The sequence below is a fragment of the Xiphias gladius genome, chromosome 24 (assembly GCF_016859285.1).
Source record: "Xiphias gladius isolate SHS-SW01 ecotype Sanya breed wild chromosome 24, ASM1685928v1, whole genome shotgun sequence".
In the NCBI taxonomy this organism is placed as follows: domain Eukaryota; kingdom Metazoa; phylum Chordata; class Actinopteri; order Istiophoriformes; family Xiphiidae; genus Xiphias; species Xiphias gladius.
Window position 1 is genome coordinate 1,834,787 of NC_053423.1, and position 13,682 is coordinate 1,848,468.

The 13,682-nt window shown below is 37.6% G+C and overlaps 1 protein-coding gene across 1 annotated transcript in view; it reads right to left on the bottom strand.

Moving 5' to 3' along the window:
• Positions 1 to 3,561: 3,561 nt before the first annotated feature.
• Positions 3,562 to 13,682, bottom strand: part of col28a1a (collagen, type XXVIII, alpha 1a) — a 36,064-nt gene continuing 25,943 nt past the window's right edge. Inside the window, exons 23-35 of the mRNA XM_040121810.1 lie at positions 12,309 to 12,377; positions 11,853 to 11,921; positions 11,678 to 11,746; positions 11,193 to 11,261; positions 10,995 to 11,063; positions 10,628 to 10,696; positions 10,433 to 10,513; positions 9,356 to 9,391; positions 9,222 to 9,258; positions 8,273 to 8,827; positions 6,888 to 7,015; positions 5,697 to 5,973; positions 3,562 to 3,734 (exon numbers count right to left, since the gene is read on the bottom strand). Of these exons, the coding sequence (XP_039977744.1) occupies positions 3,562 to 3,734; positions 5,697 to 5,973; positions 6,888 to 7,015; positions 8,273 to 8,827; positions 9,222 to 9,258; positions 9,356 to 9,391; positions 10,433 to 10,513; positions 10,628 to 10,696; positions 10,995 to 11,063; positions 11,193 to 11,261; positions 11,678 to 11,746; positions 11,853 to 11,921; positions 12,309 to 12,377 (1,701 nt within the window). The remainder of the gene's footprint in view (positions 3,735 to 5,696; positions 5,974 to 6,887; positions 7,016 to 8,272; positions 8,828 to 9,221; positions 9,259 to 9,355; positions 9,392 to 10,432; positions 10,514 to 10,627; positions 10,697 to 10,994; positions 11,064 to 11,192; positions 11,262 to 11,677; positions 11,747 to 11,852; positions 11,922 to 12,308; positions 12,378 to 13,682) is intronic.

The following is a 13,682-nucleotide window of genomic DNA, read 5'->3' on the forward strand; positions in this document are numbered from 1 at the left end:
CTGGCCACCAAAATAAAAAAAAAAACATACTTTTCACATACTAATGTGGTCTGGATCTCATCTCACTAGCACTATCTGGCAGTGCAAAAAAAACAAACAGGAGTATAGTCTTGTCCTGATTATATATACATTATGTATAAATTATTATAATTTGGCTAAAAAAAACTGTCAATCCTCCACTTAGTTGTCATATTATGACAGCTATGATAGTAGTATCAACCTTCCCATCTAAGTCTCTGATAAAGAGCAAATAAGTAGATTTTCCAAAATGTTGATCTACTGCGTTAAATAGTGGTCTCTTTTGTGTCTTCCTGTTGGAACCAAGGGTTTAAACCCCATAATCACTACATCCAGTTTGCCTCTGACTGGAGACCTTTTGCTGCATGTCATCTATGCCTTTCTTTTGAATTGTACAACTCTGTCACTTAATTTTCCCTGAAATAGTCTATACATTTTCTCGCAGTCTGTATATAAGAATTGAGAGACATCCAGAGTCTTCAGGTCAAATAGGACTGTTAGCTATGGGCTGTGCATACTGGAAGTCAAATCTCTGTCTGTGTTGCATTTTTGAAAAAGGTTATTGAAATGGGCAATTTTTAAGAAACTATATTTTATTTATTGAAAAAAAAATATTTGAACATTTTCTAACTTTAACACTGTAAAAGTACCAAGAATAGTAAACCAAAGAATATATTTTACAATCCAAGTGTGTGTCTTTCATACAACATTCATCATAATGGAAGTTAAAAGATTTAAGTAACTAAATCTAAAAAACTAAATCTTAAAAAAAAACAAAAAACACTGAAGTAGCTACAATGTGATACAAAAAATAAAATACAATAAACTGGTTAAGAACACAGTCTGTTTAGTTATCAAGATGTCTTAAAGGGCCCACTGTTTTGTGGGAGGAAACCCCTATGAACACTGACCCACAAAAATAATATGTAACAAAAGTCAAATCCCAGAATTTAATAACCCTAAAATAAAAAATCCAAAGTTTTATACATTCTTGGGTCCATAAACTACATCTGTAGCAACAGTATATTGAGTAGACTATATTCACATAGCAGGTGAGAGTGCCTCAATTCTGATTTTTTTTTTTTGCTTTTCACAGAAGTTTTCTCATGACATTAAATGTTTTGTCATGACATAGTATGACTATTCGGCCCTTAAGTCGGGATTTTGAGACAACAGTCAGGATATTACTATAAGTCATAAATGTACAAGATAAAGTCATAATACTTCAAAATAATAATTAAAATAAAGTAATATTAAAAACTGTTTTTAACAGTCTGTCCTGGTAAATTTGATTGTCAGCTTATGTTTTAGTTTATGGATGTGTAGGATCTGGAGCTAAAGATTTCACCAATAAGCACCCAGTCATCATATTTTAGGACATTGAAATTGTAGTAGTGAAATCCCAAGAAATATACTGTGTGTTACAGTATGGACCAGAATGTATTGGACATTGATTTTTAATTTTAATCAGACTCAATCATTTGGCTTGCAGTGAGTAATAGAAGTATTGTGATTAATCTGAATTAAGAAAATGATTGCTGTAATACACAGTTTGGAGATATTGAAGTTTTTAAAAAAATGTGGCCTAAGACACCTTGGAGATAGTGGTGTCAGGAGGTACCCGGACTTGCCCAGGCAGGCTGGGAGAGTTAGGGATTTTCCAAGGAGACTGACACCATTATTTTCAGGTGGATATGGAGGATACAACCAAATATGGAAAGCATGACAGTGAAGTTCATTTTTTAGAAAAGAAGGTGGAGAACCCACCAGCAAGGAGGAGTGATTTGGGGTATAAAAAAATAATGTCTAGCTATGCTTTCTACAGTTGGTTTCTGATGCTAAACTCTGATCATCTCCAGTGAGTTTTTGTGAACACCTTCACTGAAATTAAGTGTTGGAAGAGAGGTCCAGAGATACACTCTGGCCCTGCTCTGGGCATCTTTTTCTCCAACAAAATAATAAAATAATAAAATGATTACAACTTTTTCTCCTGTACACTTGTGACTTAATTTGACTTTGTATTACATCTTTATTCTTGATATTAAACACCTTTTTTGTAAAATTACAACTTAAATCACAATATATTGTTAACTCCTATTGTAATTTGAAATACATTTTTAATATATTTTCCTCACAAGATTACAATTTTACTTGCATTTATATGCTCAAAATGTTATCATGTTATCAAGTGACCCTAATACTTAATTGTATCATAGTGTGGGCCTAAAGTTACATATGTTAAACCCACTGGTGACAGAGGTCAGATGGTCATCTTGCCATCCGTAGTTTAGTTGTAGAGAAGTGGGGCAAACCCACTTTTTCTGTAGTATTAATGTCCAAATTATGCTTCGATTACTGTTTTGTGATGATGCTGCTTAAAGGGTCAGTTCACCCAAATTATAAAAAAAAAATTTCTCAACTCTAATGGTATCTAGCCCCACAGATAGTTCCATTCACCTCCGTTGTGTAGTGGTATAGGTAACTTTTCTTTTTTTTTGACATTTGAAATAAATGTATGTGGTCCAAAAAAATAAGGATTTGGCCTTTAGAAAAATACATCAGGTGACTATGTTTAAAAAAGATTTGCTAATTCTCAGACCATGACAGTAATTCAGTGTTGCACCATTTATCTTGGGGAGTTGTTCAAATTTTTTCAGCTTGAGCTCTGTTTGAATGAGACTAATATTACTTGGGTTCCTGCTGTGATTTGGATCCACTGTAGAAGTTGAAAGTTTATCCTGTTGCATTGAACAAATGTTCAGCATAAATTACTATACTCACATGAGTTGTCCTGGGGTCTGTATCATGAAGGGAGTTTAGTGGGTTATCTAGCTATCTTTGGGCTTAATTTTTTTTTTTTCTTCAGTATCATGGAGCTAGCTCAATTTGAAACCAGGTTATATCACCTTGGTAACCTATGCTGCAGAGCAGGTTAGTTAATCAGCATGCCAACAGCCCGACTACTGACCCATCAGGTTACTGGAACTCATTGTTCCTATAGAATCCTGACAGCGACATAAGTACTGACTTTACAATAAAGCGATGAGTAATAAAGAACAATAAAGATGTTCTTACAGATTAGTAGAATCAATTTGCCAACAATAATTAAACAGTATTAGGTTAGCACACTAACAGACTAATAAATGGTGATTATAGCGTTTAGCTTATTCACTGTTAACACCTTTAATTAGCTCAAAGTTAAATATACATTTTGGTCAGATAGAGATGATCAGGCATTAATTTCAGTTTTTAAGTATATCGCTTATTCATGATCATAATCAATGTTCTGTGCAGCAATTCAGACTTGAACAGGAGCACCTGCAGTGTGAACGCAACCTGAGAGACAATGACGGGATCCAAGTCAGCTCTCAGTCATCTCCTTCAACTGCAGCAGTCCTCCGATTGTAACCACAGCAGCAGCAGCTGCTAGCCTGCGCTCTGGTCAAACAGTAAAGCCTGCATCATCAGTCCATTCTGTTCCTCTGGTGTGTGCATGCTCCATGCACACTCCATGCACACACCCTTTTCTCAAAACACAGTCTGTTACGTGTAAACACAGGAATTCCTGCAGTTGGCTTCAGTCTCAAAGTTGTTTGCGTTGCCCTCACAGCCTCCGTACCAGAACTGTGCACAGGCATTGGCATCAGGGTCGTAGTACCACTTGACAACATACTGTCGACAGGGACCTGGGTCCAGAGGCTGACTGCACCCTTCATCTGAAAGGATAAGAAAGGTGCAGTGAAAGAATGCAATGAATTGTTTTGCTTGGATTGATAAATCATTGCCACCATCAACTGCATTTCAATGACTGTTTGAACATATGACAGGCCATTTTTTAAACCTGCCACGTGCTGACACATAGTCACTGAGATAAAGTTCAAACAGAGGACATTTGAAAAACAACCTGGTTTTGCCCTGCACGATTTCATAAGTCATCACACCATGCTCGCTGGGTACCCAGACTTTTATCAGGTCAGGAAATGTTCCATTCCCTTCCTGTGGGTGTCTTGTCTGCATGTCAGTATGTTGAATACCCAAATGGATCTGTGCAAACTCTTTACTAGTCCCTCAGTCACTTTACAGTCAAAGTTATAAAGCTTAGCCCAATATAATCTGTTCAATAGTGGAACAAATATTCAGATCCTTTACTTAAGAAAAGTAGAAATACTACAATATAAAAATACTTTGTCACAAGTAAAAGTCCTGTATTTTAAAATTGTACTGACATAAAAGTACAGGTGCATTATCAGTAAAATACAAAGAACATAGATAGAGTACATAATTGCAGCAAAAGGGAAATTAAAAATAAATTATCAAAAGTAAAACTACTTTTTATACAGGAAAATGGCCCCGTAAGTGTTATATTAGTGTATACAGTATGATTATTTCATGAGTTTAAATCATGTATAATTACGCTAGTTATGTGTAAGTAGCTTTTACTTTGGTAATTGAGCGAGATGAAGCTCATATAATTACTTTATATACTGTTGGGTAGTTCAGTCTATAAAAAATGCATGTTTAAATTCATATTAAGTTGAGCTCTGTGTGTTTAATCTAAACTGTAAATTAGATTTAACATACAAACATACATTTTAGATACAAGTATCTAAAATGTGTACATTTACTAAAGTAATGTACTTAATAGAAAAAAGGCCACCCCTAGTTGAGGAAAAATTCCATCCCCATAATATAACAACAGAGGTCTGTAAAAAAGCTGGTAGTACTGCACAGTCTATGAGCTTGATTTGATTAAACGGTATTTCTAAAAAAAAAATTCACAACTAATTGCTGGAGCATCAAGCTGCTGCCAGTGTTTGTCCTTTCTCTCTGTTTGGTTCGAGTGCATTTTGGATCAGGTCTAAATGCTCTTGGGTGCCTTTCAGATCTCTATTTCTGAAAATGAATACACTCATTTTGGATATAAGTAATGTATGTTTTTCATGGGTCTGTTTTGGATTGGGTCTTTGCAACATTCTAAAACGGAATAATAAAAAAGTGTGCTGCCAAAATACAAAAAGGTGTTAAAAATGAAATTTTTTACATACAGTGTATTTAAATCATACACAGTAGATCAGTACAGAGTAGCAAAGATTTAAAATGTTGCAAATGTCTGTTGTAGTAAGATATTTATTTCAACACAGCACAGCTCCCGCTTTCATACATAATGCCATACACTCTGCCGTGGCAGGATTAACCCTAACAAATTAATCCTGCCATGTCTGATTGAGCTGTGTGAAGTGTTGTGGGGTCCCAAAGGTCATCTCCTTAATTATAATCTTAATTAATTATCCAATTTAATGTAGTGCCATTTGTTTATTCAACTCATACACATTAACATAATCCCTCCTCCAAATGTTTGTTTATATGTTTTAAACCTTTTGTTGCAAAGGGTGTGCTGGGTTTCTCTATCACTGTTCTGCTCATTGTCCTGGCTAACAAGAGAAAATCATGTGAGAAAGGGCAATGTCAGGATTGCCTTTACAAAACAAACACAAGATGTGATAAGCAGACTCACGATGTGTTGCACAACTCAAGCTATCCTGTCATTCACCAGATGTGGTAGTACAGGAAGGCAAATCACTTATTAGGAAGAGCAAGAAGATACAATTGACATGTATCAAAGGTTTGGCTGTGGAGCTGTCAGTGGTATTCATCTGTTGGTGTTCTGCTTGTTCTACCTGGCACTGAAGAGTCTGTCGGGGCTGAAGGAGGAGGGCTTATTGGAGCCTGTGTGCTCTTTGCCCCATGCAGCCAGTCAGTCGGAGTCTGAGGGCCAACTATGGAGGTTCCCCCAGGGCCTTGCTTCCCTCTGCCACCAGGAGAGGCAAACGTGATGTCTGGAAGCCTTTTCCAAGGTTTCACCAACTGTCTAGCATCAACCAGGTTCTCATCAGGCCACCCTGATTCAGGGGACTGTAGAGTTGGGGCGGTTCCTGTCTCCACTGTAAATTCATGCTGGGAAGTAGATGATGAGCTAAGATCAGATGCACTATATCTTTATATTCTTTAATATAATCTTTTTTCCCCTATCATGCAGCCATTTCAATACAGTATAACAATCTACTTTTAGAATCTTGTTTGAGATACATGATCAGGTGAACATCATGCCAGCTTTTTGCAGCAATAGCTCTGTCCAGACTGACTCAATTGCCATGACATTTGGTAATATTCATGATACCCAAAGGATGATTTGGTGACCCCCCCCCCCCCCTTTTTTTTAAATAGTTGCTATGTCCTTCCAAAATCACACCCATTGTGAATGTCCATGCAAATAACCTCTATTTATAGGATTCTTTTTATACATACTGTATGTCGCTTCATTTCTATGTGAGAGTCCCACTGCGACAGAATGCAATAGTTTAGCTCTCTAACATGTTCACCATGTTTAGTATGTTAGCGTGCTAATGCTAATGCTAATTAGTACTAAACACAAGAAGAAAATAGAACAACAGAGTTATTACATTTCACCCTGAGTGGGACATATTTACAAAACTTCATGGCGGTCCATTCAGTTATTGCAGAGACACTTCAGTCCAAACCAAAAATGTCAACCTCATGGTGGCACTAGGGGAAAAGTCAGGGATTCACCAAAATCTGGCTTAATCCTCTGAGGGCCATGAATGCCTGTTGTCTCAACAGTTGATATATTTCAGTTTGGACAAAGAAAGCAGCCTGGCCAACAGACTGACCAAATAATGAGTCCCAATGCAGTTGAGTCTTTTAAATGTAGGGTTAAATGTTTACCTAAAACTAAGGTGAATTATGTTTTGTAATATTCACCACCTGAAGACTGAGGTTTACAATATTTTCCAGTATTAAATCTATCTATCTATCTATCATGTTACCATATGAGATAAAAGCAGCGTTACTTGTATCTCTTCTCCCGTTGGGAACTCTATGAAACGGCCTTCTTCTCGAACCTCTGGGTGAATTTTTGGTAGAAAGGCCATTGTGTCATCCTCCTCACAAATCCGACTCAGTAATTTGCTTTCCAGAGCTGTACCAAAATAAACAAAGATGTCACAACATTATAAATGATACTGTTAGACGTTTTACTCATCACATAAGATGATATGTGGTGACTAGATAAATAATAAACCATAGAAATAATTTTTCTACAGTGAATCGTTTTTAAGGCACTTTTGTGGGTTGTTGGCCCACATTCAATGACAATGTTTACATGGTTTATGCAAGTTATGCTCCCTGTGATTAATGTCAAACTACTGTGAGATATTTCTACTCATGTATCAACTTTGATTTTCAAGTGACTCTATCAATCAAATATCACTTACTGACAACAGACATAAACATTCCCTGTTTATGTCACCTCTCATAACACAGTTATGACAGCGATAGGCCAGAACATTATGCACACCCCTTAAGACTGAGTCTTACCTAATATAACATGTAAATAAGCTCTTGGACCTTTAAACACATCCCAGATATCTGCACTGGACAAAAGGAGGCATGACTGCAACTGACTGATTCTCAACTCACAGCAAAAAAACTACATTTACTAAAATTCTGGAGTGTTCCTTCATCCCTTTACCTGACATACATTACTATAGATGTATACTGTACATGGTCTAGGACAATTTAAGAAACAAAACAAAAAAAACAACACACCACAAATACCATTCCATATGTGGATGGATAGAGGAGAGTCAGTGTCAGGAATATAAGAAACATGTTGACGGGACCTTCTTAACCTTTCTGTCAGCCATCTCACATGGGATGGATTATTTTAATTTAGAATATGTGTCGTGATACTTGGCGTCTAGTCTCTGATCTTGTCATTCCCCACAAGGAAACACCATGATGATGATAATCCCCTGCCCCCGTTCTTACAGCCTACAGGTGGATGCTGGGGTGTAGGAGAGGATTTAAAATACTTTATGAACAGAAGCAGCTGTGGCATCAGCTGTAAGTGACAGCAGTGACAACTTAATTATACCACCATGATTAAAAGGGTGCCTTGGATATATGTTGCAGTGAGAAAAATACACCATATTAGTGTAGCAGTGGTGTGTGGATTGCCTGAACTAGCTCGCAGGCTTTGCTTCATTGATGTCAAAAAGAAAGTAACCCTTTGAGTAACCCTTCAAACCTAATTAATTGTAATTATAGCTTGTTACTGAAAATCACTGCAGTATTGATCAATTCTTTGATAAATGTGTCAGCATGCTAGTGTCACTAATAGTCATCAGTGTGGTTGTGCATTTTCTGAGGAATGAGATAATGTGTGTTTGCTTACTGGGAAGTGTCCTGAAGTCATCTATAAGGTAGACGTGCTCTTCATCTGGATCAGAGGCAATAACATTCATCTCAATCTGAAACTGTTCATACAGAGGGTCGGTCTTGTTCACGACTCCTATAACAAACATCTCGATCCCCTCTGCGTGGGCCTCTGTGGCTGTTTCTTCAAACTGCATGATGTCACGGGGGTCGGCCTGCCCGTCTGTTAAAACCACAGCAACTTTCCTCACACCAGGTCGCGAGGCCCGGAACAGCTGGTTAGCTTGATGGATGGCGCTGCCAGTGAAGGTACCCTCACCCAGATAGGGCATCTTCCTGATTGCGGCCTTGACGTCATCCTGGCTGTACTGCTGCTGCAGACTGACCACTACCATGTCCACATGACTGTAGAGCACCACGCCGATCTGGCTAGCTTCTCGGCTTACTGATAACCGGTCAATAAGAGCATTCACAAAGTCCTTCACCAGCTCAAAGTTTTCTGGTCCCACACTCTCAGAGCTATCTATCACAAACACCAGCTCCAGAGGGCTCTCTCTGCACTTCAGACCACAGCCTGGGCAACAAATGACACATCACAACTGTGAAAAAAAGTGCTGGAGTGGATACAAAAACGTAACAAACAAAGCTTTGCCATAAGCATAACTGCATCTCTATGCAACTTACAATCTTACCTAATTGAACTAAATACACTGCAACAGCTCTGCAGTAAATACTTCATCACTTCAAAACGTCGGTTCAGACCCAGTCACTTTTGTCTTGACTCAACTATATAGCATGTTTCAAAGCATTTTTTTTTATTTTTGTTTTATATCGTAAGGTGTTTCTAATATTTTGTCCACTCATTTACATTTATGAGAACCATTAGCCCCTAACTAAGTAACACAACAAGATAACTAATGACTCAGGAGTAAACTGCTGCAAAAATGAACAAAAAATGTGTAATTTACCACAGATTTCCCTTATTATTCTGATGACCTCATCTCTCTGTGTACAGAAAAAAAAGATGATGAAAAAATTAGGTCTTAAATTTTAATGTTAAAATATACAACTCAGTGTCATTTGTGTTAATCACTTTACTCACTGTCAGTCCTGGTTCACCCTTTTCTCCAGGTCTCCCCTGTAATTAAACTCAGATTAGGAAGTAGAATGATAACATCATTTTGGGATCATCAACATAGGACATGTACATAGTGACCTTGTGTAAGGGACTTCTCTGGAGACATTTATGAATCTTCTTACTTTTGTACTGAAAATAAGTGTAACTCCCAGCGGAGTGTGACATTGCTGTTTTATGACAATTCCAGTAAAATTCTAAAAATATGATTACGTGTTCTCTGACAGCTGTAATTTTAAATATTAAAAAATGGAACCATACAAAAATGCAAAAAAAATAGCATCACTTTTTTGTGTAGGCTTTATATGTATAAGTAAATAGTACGTAACTGAGTTATCTAAGTTATGTATGCAGCAATATGATGCCAAAGTTAATAAATAACTTAAACTCATAGTCTAATGATATTAACCAATAGGCCATGAGCATTAAGCTGTAATTACATTACAAATTTAAACTTGTAGGCTACATACCTTGATCAGCTGCATAATTCAGACTTAACAATCACATTGTTTTACACTACCTATATTAGTGCCGCAATCACATTTATTGTGCAGTATTACACATGCAACAAGGATTTTTCAAACAGGACTGTGGGCACTTCTGCATTAAATTTTTATATTTATTTGTGACAAAAATTAAAATCATTTCTGATATAAAGCTGCATTTCCCCTGTTGTTGTGAGGTTTTTATGAAGAGCATGCACTATCTTTTGCATCCTGCACAAGGTAAATCAAAAAATTATTTGATTTTTTCCAAAACAGTATCTACTAATAAGCTCATTTTCTTCTTATGATCGCAGATTCCTGAACACCATCTCCTGGCAACTCCTAACTGGTTAAGACTCCTCTGGAGCTTCCATACATATTCGCTGAGATAGGAGTAATTTGTTAAGTTAAGAAAGCTAAAAAAAATGCTTTTACTTCTAGCTCTAAAAGTAGGAGCAAATTTACTTGGGAGATTTGTTTTCTCTTGCTTTGTTTGCGAGATTGTTGTATAAACCATGAAGCATTTTAAGTATTTAGAAGATAGGACATGCTGTGTTACCATTGGTCCAGTAGATCCAGGTTCTCCATAGTCTCCCTTGTCTCCTTTCTTTCCACGGTCTCCAGGAATGCCTCTATCACCCTGGGTTGTGTGAAAGCACTCTTTATTACAGCAACTGTTGGAAACTGATAATCTAAAGCAGTATGTGAAAGGCCATGCTACCACTGACACATCCAATATCTGTATTGGTTATACCTTCTCTCCTGGGAGGCCGTCCCCTGGTGCCCCCCGAGGGCCCACTGGCCCCTGAAACCCCGGCTCTCCCTAAGAATAAAGATTGAATAATTGGTAAGAGTGAGAAGGGTATCATCAGCATATGAACCTATCTTAAAGTTGTTTACATTGAGTAAAATGCCACATATTGACTGATTGATTGGGCAACCTTGCAAGACATGACAATGAATCAAAACAGTTAGCTCCACCATAGCTGGGTGCCAAATCGTTAAAATCAAGTACCTTGCCCATCCTTCGGTGAACAATATGATATAGCTGGAATAAATTTGTGATCCCATTGTCTTGACAGACACTATACTAGCATTTTCAGGTGTTTTCTCTTGCCTACCTTTGGTCCCTGGAAGCCCTCTCCCGGAGGCCCTAGGAGTCCTGGTGGACCAGGCTGCCCCGTAAAGCCCTAGGAATACAATACATTACAGCAATTGTCAAGGTCTAACGCTAATATCCTTATGAAATGCAGAGGAAATGGTTTATAAAGACAACAGACGCTGCTCATCTCTGTCATTCAGAATGTACACTCACTGACCTTCGGTCCATACAGTCCGATTCCAGGAGGCCCTGATGGGCCCGGGACCCCCGGTAAGCCTCTGTCACCCTAACACACAAAATAAACAGAACAAACTCTGACTAAATTTTCTTTCTACTAGTTACCCACCTTATGCAGCCCAACCAGTTTTTTTAGTTCCATTTCTGCTTTTGTCAAGTCAACATACCCACTTCTATCAGTTGACATGGCCTACCATAAATTTCACATATATCCACATTCATGAGAAGATGATAATTGCTTTGTTGGGTGTGGAAGCAGGTGTCCAGCACTTAAAACTTATTCTGTAAATCAACTTTAGGGTTATAATACCATTGGCATTTGCATTCAAATATTTCAAAATTATTGAAGTTTGAATGGTGCTACAGTTCCCATGAGCCTCAACAAAAGTCCCTCTGAGGCCTTGGAGGCAAAATTGTAGGCTTATCCCCACTTCATGAATTCATGAATTAACACTTGTGCCTCACCTTAGGTCCAGGTAGTCCTTTCCCTTCAGCTCCCATCTCTCCTTGCACTCCTGGTAAGCCAGGCAGTCCCTGATGATCAGGGAAAAGATGTTCATTCGTAATGCTTCCTTTCTTAGGCATTTTATACAAGGATAATTCACTTGTACCCTTATTTTTAATAACTGTTCCCGCTCACCTGTGGTCCTGGGAAGCCATCTCCCTTCATCCCTGGTGGTCCCATAGGCCCAGGATTTCCTTTATTACCCTGAAAAGGCAGCATGCGGAGAGTACAAATACTGCTGGGGACACATACAGTAAGAAAATTTAAATATATTGACCTGCAAGTGGGTATATTGCAAATTTAATGAAAAGTAACTCCGTCCTGAAAAATCCATAACAATAGTATTAAATTATTAGGAAAACTAATTTTCATAAAGAAATAGAAAATATTTCTTTTTCATAACACCGGTTCTAATTCCAAGATGCATGGTGCTGCATAGCACATCAGCATACAATATGTTAAATGTCACAAATACTTCATGTCTTTGACTAAGGAAGATGTATATAGCACTGCTACACAGCTGAAGCAGGTTCCATAGTGTACTACTATGTGATATATTGATATGATGATTATATTCTGTGTTTGTGTTACCTTCGGCCCAATGAGTCCTAGTCCAGGTTCACCTACAGGTCCAGCTGGTCCCACAGGCCCAGGATCTCCCTGTTATTCGGACAAGTGAACAACAATTCCACTCAAAATTATTCCTATTAAAGGATACTGACCATAAACATAAGGCTAAAAAAATAAGCAATTTATTTATTTACATTTATTTATTTATACACCGCATCCAAAACAATCTTGAAAATTATGTTTTGTGATAAACAGATTGTAAACAGATTAGTCATTGTTTTACATCAGGGCTCAGCCTATATTAATCTGCAAGCAACCAGAACTACAACTGTAATGTTTATACTATGTTAGTGCTAAAAGTGACTCAGTTTCATCAAATGGTTAAAATAACTCTTAAAACAAAGATTAACCAAGCATGACTGATGGAAAATGTTTTCACTTGTAAGTATTGTTTTTAAGTGATGATCACTGATGGGTACTGTTGTGCCCTCTATAGAAAATAATGGATTTGCCTCCGCCTTGTCCATTTCTCCATTATATCCGGACACCTCGTCATGCTTACATCACTCTAATATAAAGCAGTAAGAATCAGTAGAAAATTCTTTAATTCAACAAGTATATTCAGGTACAATTTTGACACTGCTTCACTTATATCAACTGTACTTAAGCTGTATTCCCAATTTATGTTACTTTATATTTAAATTTCAAAATTTTTCAGTGTAAATTATTGTACTTTTTACTCCCCTACACTTACTTTACAGCTACTGATACTAGTTTCTTTACAGCTTGTGATTTACAGTATACACAAAACAAACTGTGATCCTCAAAATACAAATACAAAAACAAAATATGATGCGCTGTTATAGAAACTATCTGACAACATGTAAAGTAATTGAATATACTTATGTAACATTCTGAATGCAGAACTTTTACTTGTAATTGAGTTTTTGGCTGGACCACAACAGACTGACTGGCTGACTGACTGACTGGGTGCGTGATTAAGTTACACAACTGGGCAGCCGAATGCCAAGTGACTGAGGGCTGAGTTTCTCCATTGGCTGCTGCTCTTTCAAAAGGATTTGGCACGTTTGTATTATATCACTGGGGGGCATTTACAGGCAGTGTTGCCACTTTAGTACCTTTATCGCTAGATGAATGACTTTTCACACACCTTAGTGAGTTTTCTTCATAAAAGCACAAAACGTAACAAAACTTAGTAACTTTCTGTAGAAGAGAGCTTCCAGTATTGACCAGCAAGCGAGAGGACGTGTTTTCCTTCTGTGACGTGAATGAGCTTCCAACTGTCTCTCTGAGTGATCGCCTTACAAGGATCTACAGGCGAAATCACAGCATCAGCCATCGCCTTTAACTTATACATATGGTGATTTTGTCAGA